We start from the raw sequence: 20,907 nt of genomic DNA, 5'->3' as shown, positions 1-20,907 counted from the left end.
GTCTTGGCTGGGCTGGGTTTTGCCTGAGGGTAGATATATTCCTTCTAATATGAGCAAATGTTTTGCTTTGGAATCAAAATGACCAAGGGCTGGAGCAACCCCCATATGAGGAAAGATACGAACTTTTGACGCTTTTCAGTTGAGGGACATGGTGTTGTTGTTGTTGTTTAGTCGTGTCCGACTCTTCGTGACCCCATGGACCAGAGCACGCCAGGCACTCCTGTCTTCCACTGCCTCCCACAGTTTGGTCAAACTCATGCTGGTAGCTTCGAGAACACTGTCCAACCATCTCGTCCTCTGTCGTCCCCTTCTCCTTGTGCCCTCCATCTTTCCCAACATCAGGGTCTTTTCCAGGGAGTCTTCTCTTCTCATGCAGTGGCCAAAGTATTGGAGCCTCAGCTTCAGGACCTGTCTTTCCAGTAAGCACTCAGGGCTGATTTCCTTCAGAATGGATAGGTTTGATCTTCTTGCAGTCCATGGGACTCTCAAGAGTCTCCTCCAGCACCATAAGTCAAAGGCATCAATTCTTCCGCGATTAGCCTTCTTTATGGTCCAGCTCTCACTTCCATACATCACTACTGGGAAAACCATGGCTTTAACTATACGGACCTTTGTTGGCAAGGTGATGTCTCTGCTTTTTAAGATGCTGTCTAGGTTTGTCATTGCTTTTCTCCCAAGAAGAAGGCGTCTTTTAATTCCGTGGCTGCTGTCACCATCTGCAGTGATCATGGAGCCCAAGAAAGTAAAATCTCTCACTGCCTCCATTTCCTCCCCTTCTATTTGCCAGGAGGTGCTGGGCCCAGTGGCCATGATCTTTCTTTTTTTTTTTTTGATGTTGAGCTTCAGACTATATTTTGCACTCTCCTCTTTCACCCTCAATAAAAGGTTCTTTAATTCCTCCTCACTTTCTGCCATCAAGGTTGTGTCATCTGCATATCTGAGGTTGTTGATATTTCTTCCGGCAATCTTTATTCTAGCTAGGGATTCATCCAGCCCAGCCTTTTGCATGATGAATTCTGCATATAAGTTAAATAAGCAGGGATTATGCAAGGTGTGGGGAAAATGGAGAAAGTGGTTTTCCCTTTGCCTCTTGTAATACTAGAATCAACCCAGCCAATTGGCGGGGTATAAATGATAAAATTATTATTATTATTAAGTTCCACATGGACAGTGATACTGGAGACAATACAGCCATCATGACTACTAGGGTTAACTTCTATGAACTGGTCTTATCCTCTTTGAAAAACATCCAAATTGGTTCTCTTCACGGCATCTTGCAGCAGTAAATTCAGCTATACCGCTGCAAAAGTACCGTGTTTAGTGTGTTTTAAGTGCATTATACAAATCTGACACTAGATGGCGAGCTTATGGCAAATTCAATATATTTTTAAAAACTTTTTTTTAAAAAAAAGCATTTTCACACTTTTTTTTATGCGTCTGGATTCCACCTTAGTTTAACTGGCCAATGTGTGTGAAGAAGTATGTTATTTTGTTTATTATAAAGGGGCTTCATAGCAACTGTATAATAATTTTATTATTTGTATCCCCAGCTGCCCTGGGCTGCTCCATGTTCTTTTCACCACCAGGATATAACAGAGAAAATATGGTTAGAAAAGGATACTGGCTCCTTTACCAAAAAGAGAAATCATTCATCTTGATATGATTCAGAGCAGTTTGGAAGAATAAAGACAGCCCTTCCTAAAATCCATATAAGCGATGTCAATAAGGGGAAGCACGTTCGCTTTTGAGGCCGACCGAATGCCAGCCTTCATTTCGTGATCCACTTACAATCTCTCGCCCCCCGCTTTGTAGATTTCTCTTTTCTTACAAGCCCAGAGTCCTGTTGAGACAGCTTTTGCATGGAATTGAAATTTCATTTGCTCTATTGACAGCAGGAACGGTCCGGGGGCACGAGGACATTCCGATTGCAGACAATTTATCTCTGGCTGCAAATTCACCCGCTGTCTTCCCAGCTTAGTTCATGTTACAAAAATGACAGCCCATTTCTTTGGAATGATTAAGAAAATGGACTTTTTTGTCAAGTGGCTTGCACCTCTGCCCTCCCTCCAGCGGCACGTTCCTACAAATTCCTTATGCTGTGCCATTCCAATGAAAAATTATTTTTGCTGTTAGTCCAGTTGGTCCAGCTGGAAAGTGTTTTTGCAAAATTATGTCTCTTCTTTGTACTGGCTGTAACCATTCCCAGTCCATGCCTTTGTTTCATTTCTGGTGCTGCTCAAAGGCCAGATACCCCGGTGGGGGGCAGTGTGGTGTAGTGGTTGAGAGCGGTAGACTCGTAATCTGGTGAACCGGGTTCGTGTCTCCGCTCCTCCACATGCAGCTGCTGGGTGACCTTGGGCTAGTCACACTTCTCTGAAGTCTCTCAGCCCCACTCACCTCACAGAGTGTTTGTTGTGGGGGAGGAAGGGAAAGGAGAATGCTAGCCGCTTTGAGACTCCTTCGGGTAGTGATAAAGCGGGATATCAAATCCAAACTCTTCTTCTTCACACAGTCTCTAGAAGCCAACTGAAGGCCTAGCACATTCTTGCTGCCCCTCCAAGTTTGCTTTTCCCAATGTGGTACCCTCCAGATATCTTTTTTGTAAAAAAAGACTACAACTCCCATCATCCCTGGCATTCCGCCGCCTTGGCTGTGGCTGATGGGAGTTGTAGTCCAAAACATTGTGGGGGGGGGCACCAGGCTGGGGGAGGCTGCTCCAAGGTGCTGGAGAGACTGAGGTTAAGTAAGTGGAAGGCCCCGTCCTCTGCATAAGGAAACAGGGCTCAAGGTGGGACTCAAACCCACAACCCTGAGATTAAGAATCTCATGCTCTACCAGGTCTGATTTGCATAAGGGCCGGATTTAGGTTTGATGAGGCCCTAAGCTACTGAAGGTAATGGGGCCCTTTATATGTCCAGCTGTCCTTTGTCAACAACCAATTGTCGCTGTTTGTTGTGTTGAATATATGCTACATGGTAATTTATGGACCTAATAGGTATCCTAAGCCATAATGGGATCAAAATAAATAAATTATGTATTCCATGAAATCAATCGGTAGGCATAAGACTCATACCCTTAGTCTATGCTGCCTGGTCATCAGTCTACAGGCGCTCTTTAATATTAGATAACAGGTACAACAGCTTGGCCGACATTCAACTGGGCTACACTGCAGTCTGTAGCTCCGTGCTACATGTTGCCATGCAACCGGTCCATGCAGAATGTAGGCACCCTATACAGTGGTACCTCGGGTTACATACGCTTCAGGTTACATACGCTTCAGGTTACAGACTCCGCTAACCCAGAAATAGTGCTTCAGGTTAAGAACTTTGCTTCAGGATGAGAACAGAAATCGTGCTCCGGCGGCACAACAACAGCAGGAGGCCCCATAAGCTAAAGTGGTGCTTCAGGTTAAGAACAGTTTCAGGTTAAGTACGGACCTCCAGAACGAATTAAGTACTTAACCTGAGGTACCACTGTATATAGAAATGAGCAAACCAGTGATATTTTAGGGAGCAGGTTAGCATTACTTAACAGTACATCATAGGTGCCAAAACAACACAAAACACTGTTACTGTATGTAGATTTTATTTTATTTGTTTTTTATCTTATATTTTGGAAATGTACATCCAGTGTTTTTTTCTTTTAATTTTTTGCCCCCCCCCCCCCCCCCGAGAGTGGAGCCCTAAGCTATAGCTTGTTTTGCTTATATGTCAATCCGGCTTGTTGTGTGGTGGCCAGTTTGATGCTGCTGCTTTTGCTCCATTTATTATTACTGCTTTATTGTTATTACGGCTATTTAGCGTTTAGTTTAGCCCTAGCAGTGTGCTAGGCACTGAACAGAAGTAACAGAGTCTCTGCCTCCAAAGAGCTTACAATCTACATTCACTGAAGAACAGAGCCGGGAAGGAGAGACCTAGGGATGTCAAAAGACTAGATGCATCAGTTGATGTTGGAGGCAGTGGACAAGCTGAGACTTCCCATGCTCCAGGGACATGGAAGGCTATTAAACAATAGGGAAGGGGCAGGCAACCTAAAGCCCGTGGGCCGGATGTGGCCCAATTGCCTTCTCAATCCGGCCCACAAACGGTCCAGGAATCAGCGTGTTTTTACATGAGTAGAATGTGTCCTTTTATTTAAAATGCATCTCTGGGTTATTTGTGGGGCATAGGAATTTATTCATTATTCCCCCCTCCAAAAAATATAGTCCGGCCCACCGCATGGTCTGAGGGTCGGTGGACCGGCTCATGGCTGAAAAAGGTTGCTGACCCCTGCCCTAGGGAGATGGTGTGAGTAAAGTGATACCTTGGGTTACAGACGCTTCAGGTTACATACGCTTCAGGTTACAGACTCCGCTAACCCAGAAATAGTACCTCGGGTTAAGAACTTTGCTTCAGGATGAGAACAGAAATCGTGCTCTGGCGGCGTGGCAACAGCAGGAGGCCCCATTAGCTAAAGTGGTGCTTCAGGTTAAGAACAGTTTCAGGTTAAGAACGGACCTCCGGAACGAATTAAGTACATAACCCGAGGTACCGCTGTACTGTTTTTGTTTGGTCCTTTATCAGCCTGGAGGAGTGGTGCAGAGTAGCCCCTTCTTAACCTACTCCCTTCCACCTTAAAACTTTTTAGTTTAGAGAAAAGACAAGTAAGGGGAGGAATGATGGGAGTTCATACCATTATTCGTGGTATGAAGAAAGTGGGTGGAGGAATGTTTTCCTCCCTTTCTAGTAACACTAGAATCCAGGGAAGCTGAACATTGGGAGGTTCAGGCCAGACAAAAGTGCTTCTTTGTGCAGCACAAAGTTACTCCCTTTCCAGATCTTGGGAAGTTAATAAAAGTAAAGGTAAAGGGACCCCTGACCATTAGGTCCAGTCGTGGCTGACTCTGGAGTTGTGACACTCATCTCGCTTTATTGGCCGAGGGAGCCGGCGTACAGCTTCCGGGTCATGTGGCCAGCATGACTAAGCCGCTTCTGGCGAACCAGAGCAGCGCACGGAAACGCCGTTTACCTTCCCGCCGGAGTGGTACCCATTTGTCTACTTGCACTTTGACGTGCTTTTGAACTGCTAGGTTGGCAGGAGCAGGGACCAAGCAATGGGAGCTCACCCCGTCGCGGGGATTCGAACCGCCGACCTTCTGATCGGCAAGTCCTAGGCTCTGTGGCTCAACCCACAGCGCCACCCGCATCCCTCTGTATTTTGCCTTGGTCAGACCACACCTGTGTCCAGTTCTGGGCGCCACAATTTAAGAAGCATATTGACAAGCTGGAACGTGTGCAGAGGAAGGCGACCAAGATGATCAGGGGTCTGGAAAGCAAGCCTGATGAGGAACGGTTGAAGGAGCTGGGTTCATTCATCCTGGACGAGAGCAGATTTGAGAGTTACAAGAAAGGAGATTCTGACTAAACAGGAAGAACTTTCTGACAGTAAGCGCTGTTTGACAGTGGGTTTTGGGCTGGATAACCGTCAGAGTCCCTTCCAGCTCGACCGTTCTATGATTCTATGATCCTGTGATCCACCAGTTCCGTTGAGTACTTCTGATCATTCTTCTCCACCCAGTCATCTTCAGGTTGGTAGGTCCCTTTCAGAACATCAAGCCTCTCGGATAGGCTTCTTGTGTCAGGAGCGAGGATGATGTTGTAGATCAGAGAGGCCACAATGCCGCCCGCCAGAGGTCCCACCCAAAAGATCTGAAGAAGTGCAAACAAAACATAGGTTTTTGGTGAGTCACTCCTCAATGGAATCATTCCCAATTGGAGCAGCTACAGAGCTGTTTCCCCCCTTCTCGGCCAGTAAGGGTGCTATTGAGGTACACCACACCATCATATAGTTGGAAAGGACCTTGACAAGACAGAAGTACTGTTTTGGGGGGACAGGGGGAGGGCAGGTGTGGAGGACTCCCTGGTCCTGAATGGGGTAACTGTGCCCCTGAAGGACCAGGTGTGCAGCCTGGGAGTCATTTTGGACTCACAGCTGTCCATGGAGGCGCAGGTCAATTCTGTGTCCAGGACAGCTGTCTACCAGCTCCATCTGGTATGCAGGCTGAGACCCTACCTGCCCGCGAACTGTCTCGCCAGAGTGGTGCATGCTTTAGTTATCTCCCACTTGGACTACTGCAATGCGCTCTATGTGGGGCTACCTTTGAAGGTGACCCAGAAACTACAACTAATCCAGAATGCAGCAGCTAGACTGGTGACTGGAGGCAGCCGCCGAGACCACATAACACCGGTCTTGAAAGACCTACATTGGCTTCTGCCCAGACGCTGAGGTCCAGCGCCGAGGGCCTTCTGGCGGTTCCCTCATTGCGAGAAGCAAAGCTACAGGGAACCAGGCAGAGGGCCTTCTCGGTAGTGGCACCCGCCCTGTGGAACGCCCTCCCATCAGATGTCAAAGCGATAAACAACTACCTGACATTCAGAAGACATCTTAAGGCAGCCCTGTTCAAGGAAGTTTTTAATGTGTGACATTTTAGTGTATTTTTGGTCTCTGTGGAAGCCGCCCAGAGTGGCTGGGGAAACCCAGCCAGATGGGCGGGGTACAAATAATAAATTATTATTATTATTATTATTATTATTATTATTATTATTATTTCCATCCTCTGCTCAGAATGCATAATGGGATGATGGGGCCAAGATATGCCAACCATGTTCTGCTGCCAAGTGCAGTCTTGCTAAAGCCCATCCCATTGGGACATAGCAGTTGGCCAGAGCAGAGTCAAATGGCTTTGGGACTGTCTCGAGGTGCTCAAAGGAAATGGTTCTGGATCCATGCACAGTGTAGCTATACTCTGAAATTCTCTTATGTTTTGTGCTCATCATTCCTGTTACTTATGGCCAACGTCAGCTCCTGACATCACACATCAACATTATCAACTGGAGCTGCTGCCAGAGATTATACACAATTGACCGATTGGGGTGTGTGGCTTGCCTCACTTAAGGCGAGCGCGGCCCCGGGATCTCCCTCTTTTGGCCGCTCAGCTGCTGAGGTTTCCCACCCGCCCACCCTTTAAGATTCCCCTTCTGACCTTGCTATGGACTTCGGTTGGTCGCCGTTAAGGGGCCTGGTAGGAATTTTTTCCATTTGGCAAATTGGCACTGGCCATTTGGTTTTTCGCCTACCTCGTAGCAAATCGTCACAACTCTTTTGGTTTTGGTGGTTAGTCATTGGTAGGGGTATTGTTATGTAGATGTGGGGGGGGGGAGGAGCGCCATCACCTCCCCCAAATATTGAAGGGTAGTCCGGTAAAGGATTCCGGGGGGCGTGGCCTCGTCCGAAGCCTATGGAGGCCAGGGCCTAAAGCGCGCCCCTGAGCGGTGACCCCGGGGGAGTTCCTAGTTGATGTGCATCAGCAGGGCTCCCCCTGCTGGTGTTAACCCTTCCCGGTCTTCAAGCAAATAGGCTGAAGCCAGATAGTCGGATAGGACCAATGCCTAAGCCAATACCGTTCTTTACCTGTAACCAATAAAGTTGTGGCCAATCTTAGCCCATTAACCTAAAATAGTGGTGTCACGTGTCTTTATTTCTACTGGTGGGAGGCAGGAACTCGCTACACAATGAAATTCTTGGGGCACAACAGTACTATTTGTTCCAATTCTGTATAATCACAGGAGACTCTCAAAACAACTCTGAGCCTAACACCCTTTTGTGAAAAAGCATAGTGGAAGAAAAATCCTAGACGCGCACCATAATTTAAAGCATGTTACTTCCTCCAAGGAATCATGGGGACTGCAGTTTGTTAAGGGTACTGCAACGTGCAGCTCTGTTAGAGGTAAACTACAATTCCCAGAATTCTGGCAACTGTTGTTTACCCATTAAGGAACTCCAGTGACCCAAGATTCTTCTGTTCCTTATTCTGGGCTGAAAGAAAGGTGAGCCACGTCGAGTCCCTGATCTTGCTAGAGTTGGCTGACTTCCTTTCACATTACTCCAGCATCTAATTTATCACTTGAGCATGTAAGCAAATTAAAGGCTGAAGCAAACGGAGGAATGATTATCTCAGGATAACAGATTGTCTAAACAGGGGCCCTAAGATAAGGCCCATAGCTCATCTATCAATTTCCACACCCGTATTTCATAAACAACTGATTTTAATTAAGACAGAGCCCAACAAGAATTGAGTCTTGTTTGTATACATCTAATTAATGCACCGGCCATTCATCCATGTGCCAGGGCCTGGAAGACAGGATCTTGCCCTTTCTTTGCCCGTTTTCTAACACCCTGGAAATCTGCTGCTAATCGAGGATGAGGGTGGTAGAAAATCAGACCCTCCAAGTGCCCCTATTTTCCAGGGACAGTTGTGGATTTACAGAAGCTGTCCTGGTTTCTGATTTGATCCCGGAATGTCCCTCTTTTCCTCAGGATGTCCCTATTTTCATCAGAGAAATGTTGAAGGGTATGGTAGGATGTTCCTATTTTCTTTGGAGAAATGTTGGATGATATGGCATACCCCCCAATGTTTCTCTGATGAAAATAGAGATGTAGTCAATCACCACCACCATCATTTATATTCTGGCCATCTGTGACTGGGTTGTCTCAGCCACTCTGGGCAGTTTCCAACATATATTAAGGTAAAGGTAAAGGGACCCCTGACCATTAGGTCCAGCTGCAGACGACTCGGGGTTGCGACGCTCATCTTGCTTTATTGGCCGAGGGAGCTGGCGTTTGTGGCTTCCGGGTCATGTGGCCAGCATGACTGAGCCTCATCTGGTGAACCAGAGCAGCGCATGGAAACACCGTTTACCTTCCTGCCGGAGCGTTACCTATTTATCTACTTGCACTTTGACATGCTTTTGAACTGCTAGGTTGGCAGGAGCAGGGACCGAGCAACGGGAACTCACCCCGTCACAGGGATTCGAATCGCCGACCTTCCGATCAGCAAGCCCTAGGCTCAGTGGTTTAGACCACAGCGCCACCCGCGTCCCTCCAACATATATTAAAACATAATAAAGTATTAAGCATTTTTTTAAAAATCTCCTAAAAAAGACTGCCTTCAGATGTCTTCTAAAGGTTGTATAGTTACTTATCTCCTTAGCTCAGGGCTTGCATAACTCCATACCCTCCAATATTTCTTCAATGAAAATAGGGACATCCTAAGAAATCGTGAAATAGGGACACTTGGAGGGTTATGTGACCCCCGAGCCAAAGAGATAAGTAACTTTAGAAAACATCTGAAGGCAGCCCTGTGCTGGGAAGTTTTTTTGGGGGTTTTTTAGTGTTTAATGTTTTGTTATGTTTTTATATATGTTGGAAGCCACCCAGAGTGACTGGGGCAACCTAGTCAGACGGGCAGGGTATAAATAATAAAATTATTATGTTTATGGAATAGGACGTCCCTATTTTCATCAAAGAAACGTCGGAAAATGTGGGGGAAGGTGGGAATGTCTACTTGTGTCCTTCATCTCCTAGCAATATCAGGGCCCATCACAAGCCTGAAGTCTCAGGTGGTAGCTGGATGGAAGCACTTACCCAGTGATCTTGGAAGTTTGCCATTATGACAGCGGGGCCAAAAGACCGTGCAGGATTCATCGAGCAGCCCGTGAAATAGATCTGGAAGGTAATAATGGTGGGGAAATGCCATCGCTTAATGATGCAAAACGTCCTAACAGCTTTCCATATTTTATTGCAATGTTTTTGTAAGTAACTCGCCCTGGGGTCTAGCGGTGAAGGTAGTGGCAATCTGGTGGCCATTGGGACTGGCAGGGAAAACAGCAGGGAGGTCAACTGTAGGTGGCACCAGAGAGCCAATGACAGGTAGAGCCAACTGATACTGGCTTTGCTCCCATCCTTCTTCCTGCTGAGTTCTATGATGGCAGCACAAAGGAGAAAGAATATGACAGCTAGCACCACCCCTAGCCCTAGATGACACTTGGAAAACAGGCAGATGGGGGGCTGGTTAGGGGCAGACAGAGGTTGGTGGGGCAATGCCCCATTCACCCCAACAGACCAGCTTCCACTGGGTGAAGGGCAGGTACAAAAATCAAATAGCAACAACAGTAATTGTCGTTATGGGCACCCACAGAGACAATGGAGTGCGCCTCCAGAGGTGAATTCAAACCGCTGCAATAGTATCACTGACATGACCTCCCTGGGGCACAAGCCTGGGCAGTGGGTATGGAGGTCCTGGGCTGCCCAGAGAATAATACTGCTTTCTCGGCCTCGCAGATGTGATCCAAAGGAAAGCAGAGCAATACGTTTGACCCCAGCTTGGAGGCAGGAGTTGAAGAGATGTGCAAGACGCCATCCAACCGTCTTAGGGACTCCACTCCAGATGTGTGTTGAGTTTACCCCTTAGCCTTTTCTTCTCCTGAAGATATCCCGCAAGGCAGTGGAGGTTTGGGACCAGAGTTTTGCTTCTCCTAGATGGGCTACCTTCCCAGGTTGACTGGCCCCATCTTCTCCTCACTTCCCTTTACAGCATGTGCAGAAACAGTCTCCTTGACCGTTTCACTGGCAAAATGCTGGATAGCTTTTATACGAAGGAACCAGGCCACTGGTTCTACACACATGGTTCCTCCATACACTTATTACTGGCTAATAGGAGCACCAGGGACCTGCCTGTTAGGATATACCGTATTTTTTGCTCTATAAGACTCACTTTTTCCCTCCTAAAAAGTAAGGGGAAATGTCTTATGGAGCGAATGCAGGCTGCGCAGCTATCCCAGAAGCCAGAACAGCAAGAGGGATTGCTGCTTTCACTGCGCAGCGATCCCTCTTGCTGTTCCGGCTTCTGAGATTCAGAATATTTTTTTTTCTTGTTTTCCTCCTCCAAAAACTAGGTGCGTCTTGTGGTCTGGTGCGTCTTATAGAGCGAACAATATGGTAGTTCCGTTCCACCTTAAAAGGAGCACGCATGACTGGTGTGCCACATGCCTGTTTACTTCCAGCACTTGCTGGGAACTTCCGTTTGTATATAGCTTTTGTGTTACTGCTGTTTTGCTGGAGACGAAGGGAAGCAGACATGTTTTCCTCTGTTCCTGAACTATGCTGAATAAAATGCTGTACATTATGCTTACACATTTCTCTGTCCGCCTCTTCAGCTGTGAGAAGATTTACACACTCTGCTGATAGAGTGTGCACGGGTCTCTAAACGTATCTGAGGCTCGTGTCGCTGATTGATGCTGTTCCAAGGGAGACCGACTGCCGGCCGGGGGCTGGAGCCAGCTGGGGGCCTGCCTGATGCCCCCGTCTTCTCAGCAGTTTCCCAACACTGCCTTCCACCACCCCCACCCCAATTGCCATAGCACCCCCTGCTGGAATGCAATGGTAAAGAACCGTGGAGCCATCTCATCTGAGGAACACACCCTGTACCATTGCTCTGCCCGGCTGAGATAACAACACTCACCCCTAGGAAATGGCCGGCCGTGACTGACAGTCCGATAGATAACGCTGGGGAGCCCACAGCATCAGTTCTGCGGCTGTCCGTCGAGGCGAAGACACAGAGGACCAGCAGGAAGGTCAGAATCAGCTCTACTGCCACTGCCTGTCCGGCTCCTGTGTTGTTGTGAAGCTGCAAAGATTAGGGAAGTTGTGAAGGAGGAGGAAGCACGGGAAGAGGCAGCCTTTGAGTCTTGGCAAAGGCAGAGAGAGACAGCAGACACAATTACCATCCATCTCCCCCAGGCGGCAGCGTTTAGTGAACAAAAGTTAGGTGGCTCCCATGGGGTTGATTTCCAGGAACAGCTGACAATTCCAAGGGTTGGTCGGGCCATAAAACACCAACTTGCCGGCTTAGCATGGACGGGCTGCCCTGCTGAACGACGCAGCTAATTATGTGCCCATCCGTCTGATCGTCTCGGAAGCCCTCCCAGGCCCAAATGTGTGTTTTTCCAGCAGGATCAGCACCAAAGGAGAAATCGAGAGTCTAGTAATTAAGTCGTGCTGGTGTTCGCTGGAGCCCTGCCAGCAACTAACTTCTAAAGGAAATAGGAGTATCTGGATATAACAAGTCGGCTTAGAAGCTTCTACACTTGCTAACCTGCCGGCCAGCTTCATCATCGCAGGAGCACACAGTGCTGGTTCTCTAGGGCATGGGATGGAGAACCCTCTATGCTCCTCTCAGGGGTTGCTGGACTACAGACCCCCATCACTCTCCTGACCGTTGGCCGTGTCAGCTGGTGCTGTTGGGAACTGGAATGGGCCAACATCAGGAGAACAGCAGGTTGCTCCCATCCCTGCTGTAGGGTGGCTGGATTCAGTGGAGAACAAAGACCCCCTGTCCCGGTTGCACAGAATTTTGGCAAGTGCTGCTTTTTCTCACTCCTCTTTGGCAAGATGCGTAGGCCGACATCCCCTGTTGTTTAAAGGAAAACCTGTAACTGACCTCTTTGGGCACTTTAGAGATAAAAAGGGTGGTTTCTGGTGGTTTCGTTATGTCTCAATAATAATAATTTTATTATTTATACCCTGCCCATTTGGCTGGGTTTCCCCTGCCATTCTGGGCAGCTTCCAGCACATATAATAAAACATGAAAAACGTCCCGATACAAGGTTGCCTTCTAAAAATCAGATAGTTGTTTATTTCCTTGACATCTGATACAAGGTTGTCTTCAGATGGCTTCTAAAAACGAGATACAGTCATACCTCGGGTTAGAGAATCTTCAGGTTGCGTTTTTTTGGGTTACAGATGCGCCGAAACTCGAAAGTACCGGAACGGGTTACTTCTGGGTTTTGGCGGTCGCACATGCACAAAAGTGCTAAATCACGCTTTGCGCATGAGTAGAAGCGCAGAATTGCAACCCATGCATGCACAGACGTGGCGCTGCGGGTTGTGAACGCTGCAGGTTGCGAACGTGCCTCCCGCACAGATCACGTTTGCAACCCGAGCATCCACTGTAGTTGTTTATTTCCTTGACATCCACAGGACAGGTGCCACTACCGAGAAGGCCCTGTAACCTCGCTTCTCACAGTGAGGGAACCGCCAGAAGGCCCTGGTAGCTAGACCTCAGTGTCCGGGCTGAACGATGGTGGGGTGTGGAGACACCCCTTTAGCATCTTTAAGGTGATTTGCCCTTTGTTTTAAACTGTATGCATTACAACAACCCTATAAGTATACTGTTTTCCCTTTGCTGTGTTCTTTTGAAAAATACACCACTAATGTACTATTATTGCACTGAGAATATGCTGCAGAAGATGTCCACAATAAAACACATCAGTCTGGAGAAGCCTCTAGTCACTTCTCTGATGTTCCATTCTGATTCTGGATTTCTGGCTGCAGTAGCGAGGGAAGATCCCTTCCCACTTTGTCAAACAAGGGAATGCAGTCCCTTGGGATGGTGATATTGTACCTACCTAAACATCCAAAGAGAATTGTACAGCGGTACCTCAGGTTACAGACATTTCAGGTTACAGACTCCACTAACCCAGAAATAGTACCTCGGGTTTAAAATTTTGCTTCAGGATGAGAACAGAAATCGCGCGGTGGCGGCAGTGGGAGGCCCCATTAGCCAAAGTGATACCTCAGGTTAAGAACAATTTCAGGTTAAGAATGGACCTCCAGAACGAATTAAGTTCTTAACCTGAGGTACCACTGTAGTTGGAATCAAGACCATGCCGGTGTGACAAAGTTTTCATAGCACTCTGCTGGAGAGCCTGTAAATGATCTAGATTCGCCAGGCCACTGAAATAACCAGAAGCAACTTGCACTGCTCTGATTGTAGCTGAGGACAAGCACAATCCCTTGGCTGAACTCCACATCCCTTTGTATAGCTGCCAAAAACCTTCTGCAATCAAAGCTCAGGCTTTTTTGGCATCACCCCAGCTATCTCCTCTCCAGGCTAACCCTATTGGCTTTAGGCAAGAGGGTTGTTCACACGTTACGATGGACACAGGTTCATCGTACTCTACACCTGCACAAGTGCTTGTCTAAAACAATGTGCACTTGTGCATTTGTGCATTTGTGCAGTCCAGCTATTGTGTACACAGGCACACAGACTGCACACTTGTTCAATGTAAGGTGTAGACACCCCTAAGGCCTGGCAATACAGTCGTACCTTGGATTTCAAACGCCTTGGCTCCTGAACAAATTGGCTCCCGAGCGATTGAAACCTGGAAGTGAGTGCTCTGGTTTTCTAACATTCTTTTGGAACCTGAACGTCCGACACGGGTTTTCCACGGCTTCTGATTGGCTGCAGGAGCTTCCTGCAGCCAATCGGAAGTCGTGCTTTGGTTTCTGAATGTTTTGGAAGTTGAATGGACTTCCGGAACAGATTCCGTTTGACTTCCAAGGTACGACTGTATATGTGTTGTTGTTGTTGTTGTAGTTGTAGTTGTAGTTGTTGTTGTTGTTGTTGTTGTTGTTGTGTGTAAAGAAAGCAGGAAGAAAACAAAGCACATAAAACACAACATAATATATTAAGTACAATATTAACTGTATAATTAAAAACAATGTAATTTTTTATAAAAAAAACAGTGGGAAATATAGAATAATTATATTATAATGGTAGAAAACAACATAAAGTATTAATAATTTTTAAATTAAGACAGGATCCTGTGCCAACAAGCTTTTGCTGCTGCACAAAATCCTCTAATTGCTGATAATAACTGGCAGTGAGCCACCACTGAGAAGGACAATAGAGGTAATCTCCAGCACTCATCATGAACCCTGATGGATTTTGAAGTCTCCACACTCACAGCACTATAAATTGGCTATAATGCCAATGGGTTTGTAGAACAGCACTTGGCCATGGTGTGCCCCACGATATGATGTTCTTCCAGCCAGGGGAGGGCATAACATGTTCCCTCCAGGTAGCATTAGGGATGGGGAATTTATGGCTTTCCAGATGTTTTTGGACTCCAACTCCCATTAGCCCCAGCCAGCATGGTCAATAGTCACAGACCCTGCAAGTGTCCCTATTTTCCAGGGACAGTCCCGGATTTACAGAAGCTGTCCCAGTTTCTGATTTGATCCTGGAATGTCCCAATTTTCCTTAGGACGTCCCTATTTTCATCAGAGAAATGTTGGAGGCCAAAGAGTTATGCGACCCCCCCAAACCAAGGAGATAATTAACTATACAACTTTCAGGAGGCAGCCCTGTATAGGGAAGTTTTCTTAATGCTTTATAATGTTTTCATATATGTTGAAAGCCGCCTAGAGTAGGGCTGCGATATGTCTGGAATTTCCCAGACGTAACCAGAACATGGCAGTCAGAAACAGTCTTTGGGCGAAAACCAGTAGAAGTCTTGATTTTGGCAAACCCCTTAAAAATAACTCAAAAAATTTTCTTTTCTTTTCTGAGCTTTTGGGGAAAAAAGAAAAAGCTTAACATCTTCAGAAGGGTGGGGTGGTAATAATAATAATAATATTAATAATAATAATAATAATAATAATAATAATAATAATAATAATACTATGGAATAGGATGTCCCTATTTTCATCGGCAAAATATTGGAGGGTATATAATCTACGGCAGAGGTCAGCAAACTTGTTCAACAAGGGGGCCGGTCCACTGTCCCTCAGACTATATTTTGAAAAAAAGGGGGCGGACTATATTTTGAAAAAAGAAAAGAAAAAAAGAGTGAATTCCTATGCCCCACAAATAACCCGCAGATGCATTTTAAATAAAAGGACACTTTCTACTCATGTAAAAACACACTGATTCCTGGACTGTCCACAGGCAGGATTGAGAAGGCGATTGGGCCGGATCTGGCCCCAGGCCTTAGTTTGCCTACCCATGATCTACGGTGATGGAAGTTGTAGTTCAGCAACACTGGTAGGGCCTCAGGTTCTCTAACCCTGCATTAGGTGGTTCAATCCTGCGTATGCTTACCTGGTATTAAGACCCACGAAATTTAGCAGGACTGACCCCTTGTCATTTTCCTCAGCCAGGACAATAGGAATCCATGTGTCAGCAGCACTTACCGCATTGACGGCCAGGGTCCCTCGGATATCGGCTGGAGTGAGCTGGTGGATCACCCCTGCCCCAGCTATCGCTCCCAACATCTGAGCCACAACGTAGGCCACCGATCGTACCACTGAAATCTTTTGTGCCACGAGGAGGGCCACTGTCACCGCTGGGTTGATGTGAGCCCCGCTGACATGGCCCACGGACTGGACGAGGGTGGCGATGGCCAAGCCAAAGGCCATGGAAATCTGCACCATCTGTGGGAGTGCCGACGGCCAATTCAAGGCCGAGCCCACCCCGACAAGCACAAATATCATGGTGGCCAAGAACTCGGCAAAGACGGCTCTGAAAAAGGCCAACGAGCAAGCTTCATTCTTCATGGCAGAAGCGGCAATGGGGAAGTCAAGCCACGGTGCAGAAAGGGGTTGCCACGATCTTTCCTTCTGCCAGAGGAAGGATGGGCAGAATATATATCTAGGGAAAGGATGAAAAATAGGGTGGGACTGGGAACGGGAGATGCGGTTCCTGGGAAAGCGCCCATCTCCTGCCTCTGAAACCCTGACCTTCCTTCTTAGTAATACTCAGCTGTGCCATTTTGTTGCTTGGTGATTTATGACCCTGCTTAACTTTCGGTTGCATGCAGAGAAGGATCCTCCTGAATTCTTCCAAAGAAAACTCCCGCAAAGCGTCCTTCGATTTCGATTTGTATCCTCTCGGTCCCTTTGCATAACGCAGACCTGCCCAGCCTGCGGTCCACCAAGTTAAATGCTGCCCGCCAGTTTCGAATGGCTGCTTGCCAGGGACATTAGTGCTGGTTTTGCTGCCTGCCATCAGAGTCAGTAAAAAAAACACAAAACACACACACACACAACAGTGGCATTGCCAAGAACCTGCCAGGCCACAGTGCACACAGCTAGCAGGCTGTGTTCTGCTTGTTGGGTCACAAGATGGGCATACTTCATAAAGCATATTCAAGGTCGCTTCCAAGCAACCTGTTTCGTGTTGTTTTTCAAGCATTCTTCCTGATGGGTTTATGGGGGAAGTTAGATGGCATTGGACCAAGCAGACATTATGTGCGCATTCCAGTGCATTTCTACATTACTTTCCTTCCAGCAAACAGGGAGGGGAGTGGGTTTGTTGCACAAGAGCTCCAATCCATTATAATTGCACAACTCAAATTTGCTAGGTTGAAACCCACCTGAAAATAGCAACAGTCTGTGAGCACTCCAAGAGTCTGGAATTAATTGTGCAAGGACTGCTGAATTTTGCATGGCTATTATTATTATTATTATTGTTATTATTATGATGCCCAGTCCATCTGGCTGGGTATATACTCTGCATCCAGATTGATTTTGTTTGCCTGTTTTACGTTTCTTTTTCAGATAGATTCCCAAGGTTCCTGTTCCCCCCACAGTTTTAAGTCTTTGTTAGGAGTCATTGATAAAATCAGAAGGAATCCTTCTAGTACAGGGGTCAGCAAACCTTTTCGGCAGGGGGCCGGTCTACTGTCCCTCAGACCTTGTGGGGGGCCAGACTATATTTTGAAAAAAGAAAAGAAAAAAGAATGAATTCCTATGCCCCACAAAAAACCCAGAGATGCATTTTAAAGAAAAGCACACATTCTGCTATTGTAAAAACACCAGGCAGGCCCCACAAAAAACATTCTACATTCTACTCATGTAAAAACACGCTGATTCCCAGACCGTCGACGGGCCGGATTGAGAAGGCAATTGGGCCAGATCCGGCCCCTGCGCCTTATTTTGCCTACCCATGTTCTAGTATAACAGACCCTCCAAAATCCTGCAGAGGAAAATTGGGATGCACATTTTTGGGGGCTCTACTCTTGTGGCAGCCAGGTGACTCAAGAGAGAGAGCACAACCCCCGAAAACGGGTGTCTTTTGGGGTCATGTTCTCATGGGAATCAAAAGGGGCCATCCCAGGTTCCAATCAGGCTTGTGTAATTCCGGGATGTCCTGCTCAAAGTAGGACAGTTGAGGGGTATGCTAGCAGTTTTGTTGCTACACCTCTGGGCGGGGACTTCTGCCACCTGCCTCATCTTCAGTTGCCATGTTGCCCCATAATGCGCTTGCTAGCTCCCACCTCAGTCACCATGCATTTGGCAGCTGTGTGAAAGGAAGTCTAGTGTGTAGATCTGGGTGCTTGGAGGGCTCCCGCAGGTGAGCAGGAATGCTACAGGGATATAATAGCAAAATCCCATGTTTAACTGTCTGAGGGACGTGGTTGGCGCTGTGGGTTAAACCACTGAGCCTAGGGCTTGCCGATCAGAAGGTCGGCGGTTCGAATCCCCGTGACGGGGTGAGCTCCCGTTGCTCGGTCCCTGCTCCTGCCAACCTAGCAGTTCGAAAGCACGTCAGAGTGCAAGTAGATAAATAGGTACCGCTCCGGCGGGAAGTTAAACGGCGTTTCCATGCGCTGCTCTGGTTCTCCAGAAGCAGCTTAGTCCTGCTGGCCACATGACCCGGAAGCTGTACGCCGGCTCCCTCGGCCAATAAAGCGAGATGAGCGCCACAACCCCAGAGTCAGCCACGACTGGACCTAATGGTCAGGGGTCCCTTTACCTTTACTTTTATTAACTTCCCAAGATCTGGAAAGGGAGTAACTTTGCGCTGCACAAAGAAGCACTTTTGTCTGGCCTGAACCTCCCAATGTTCAGCTTCCCTGGATGCCCACGAATTCTAGTGTTACTAGAGAGGGAGAAAAACATTCCTCCACCCATTTTCTTCATACCACAAATAATGGTATGAACGCCCATCATTTCTCCCCCTTACTTGCAGCCTTAAGCCTTTGGCACAGAATTCAGCTCTGCCTTTGGCACCAGGCCCTTGCGTGCTGTTTTAGAGAAAGCAACAAATCACGTCCATAAAGTCCCTCTGTGGGAACGCCCTGGCCAAATGCGTTTCGCATTGTGAAAGGCACAAATGGAGCCACCTCAGTGTCCTTGCGGGTGCAAAAGGTAAAAGCAGCCATGTCAGAGTGAAGAGGAAGAAAAATGTCAAGGTTTAGTATGGAGAGAGTTTGCCACAAGTAGCCAACAAAAGCATGGGTATTTTGGTTCCCAGAGATGATTAAGTTCCTCGAATGATCAAACTGAATTTAAACAGTTTGATGACAGAGATATTTCTCAGTTTAGTAAGGTGGCTGTTATTTAGGCTTAGTATTTGGAGTATGGTTACTACACAATATGAATATCTTGCCATTGAAAATTTATGTGCTCATGGTATTCTTTTACAGTGGTGCCCCGCAAGACGAATGCCTCGCAAGATGAAAAACTCGCTAGATGAAAGAGTTTTCCGTTTTTCGAGTCGTTCCGCAAGACGAATTTCCCTATGGGCTTGCTTCGCAAGACGAAACGTCTTGCAAGTTCTTGCGAGTTTGTTTCCTTTTTCTTAAAGCCGCTAAGCCGTTAATAGCCGCTAAGCCGTTAATAGCCGCTAAGCTGCTAAGCCGCTAAGCCGTTAATAGCCGCTAAGCCGCTAAGCCGTTAATAGCCGCTAAGCCGCTAATAGCCGCTAAGCTGCTAAGCCGCTAATAGCCGTGCTTCGCAAGACGAAAAAACCGCAAGATGAAGAGACTCGCAGAACGGATTAATTTCGTCTTGCAAGGCACCACTGTATATATTCCCCAAGTATATTTTCAAAAATTTAACACGGTATTTCAGAAGTGTATTTGAGGGACTTCTCCACCTCATTTTTTACTCTTTAAAAATGCAGCTCTCCGTATCGAAATGAGGATTAAATTTTCCCGATCTTAGTTCATATCTGGGTTACCAACCTTTTAGACCAGTGGACACATTTGGAATTTTGAGAGAGGGCATAACACAAAATGGCTGCCATGGGGTACGGGGCATAATACAAAATTAGAGAGACAGGCACCCCCAACAACATGTTTACCATGGCAAGCCAGCTATGTCCTGCTAGTCAAGCTTGTGGTGATCACAAAAATATTTATTTTACACACGCACAGACACACTGATGTTGTTGCTGTCAGTATCAGGAAAAATTCACAAGGTGATTACATCACACTCACTCTCATTTCACAGAAATCACTTAGATTTTGCACATTTTACCCCCAAACTTTCTCATAGGTCTATATACTTTCTTTTTATTATTATTGTTGAAAGCAAAGAGTCTGGGCCCAGTGGCATTAGTGAAATCCTTCAGGGTTATATTCCTTATACCATAAGGAATACATTTTTGCTTATACAAGTGATTGGTAAGATTTCCCCCCTGCAAAGACCTCTGCATGGGTGATCACAGAAATGATGTACATCACTTTATGGATGGATGGCGCTAGAATCTATGTATATAAAAAGAAAGGAGTATTTCCCCTTGCAGTTTTAGCAGCTGGGAAGGCACTGATTATATTGCTTCGTCAGTTATATTTTGACCTATGTGTTCATGCTGAATTAAGTCTATGGGGTAACCCAGATTTGAAGACAGAGAAGAAGATCTGTTTGAGAAATGGACTCAAAGTGGAATTTATGCATCAGACCAGTTAATAGGATTAGATGGAGTATTTTTTTTTTTTTTTTTTTTTTTTTTGCCATTTTCAATATCGCTGTTAAGAAACCACCAATCCACAAGTGGTGAATGGCAATATCTTCAGATTTACAGCCTTTGGGTGTTTGTTTATGGATGGTCAGCTTTGAGTGCTTCAGTAGCTCCTAGATTGCTAGAGGGAATAATTGGATATTTAAAGAACGGCAGATCTGTTCTTGTTTATAAATATTTATTGGAATATCGTAAAGTGGATGTTCAGGATCTTCGAGATGAGTGGAATAAGGAGTTAGAGCAGGTTCACCAGCCACTGCCTTTCCTGGACCAGGGTAGTGTTGCTACAATAATACCTGCACTGGTGACTTCCCATTTAGACTGCTACAGTGTGCTCTACATGGGGCTGCCTTTGAAGACAGCTTGGTGCGAAATGTTGCCGACAGATGGTTGAGCCGTAGAACTAGGTGTGATAATGGACGGGGTGGCATTTAAGGTGCTGTCAGGGGTTCAGGAGCAGAGGCACAGGAAAGGGAGGAAATAGAGAGCGAGGGGGAGGA

General features: G+C 46.7%; 1 protein-coding gene across 1 annotated transcript; it reads right to left on the bottom strand.

Annotated features, from left to right (window-relative positions):
* Positions 1-5,068: 5,068 nt before the first annotated feature.
* LOC308471087 (aquaporin-5-like) lies at positions 5,069-16,286 on the bottom strand. Its single transcript, XM_080995038.1, has 4 exons — positions 15,853-16,286; positions 11,339-11,503; positions 9,463-9,543; positions 5,069-5,687 (listed from the first exon to the last, which is right to left on the bottom strand). Exons 1-4 carry the CDS (start codon positions 16,213-16,215, stop codon positions 5,490-5,492), a joined length of 807 nt encoding a protein of 268 aa, XP_080851164.1. The 5' UTR covers positions 16,216-16,286; the 3' UTR covers positions 5,069-5,489.
* Positions 16,287-20,907: the final 4,621 nt, after the last annotated feature.

Source organism: Podarcis pityusensis, assembly GCF_964106645.2.
Source record: "Podarcis pityusensis genome assembly, chromosome: 2".
NCBI classification, from domain to species: Eukaryota; Metazoa; Chordata; class Lepidosauria; order Squamata; family Lacertidae; genus Podarcis; species Podarcis pityusensis.
The sequence above is the reverse complement of the archived record's forward strand: the minus strand, read 5'-3'. Positions and strand labels throughout refer to the sequence as shown.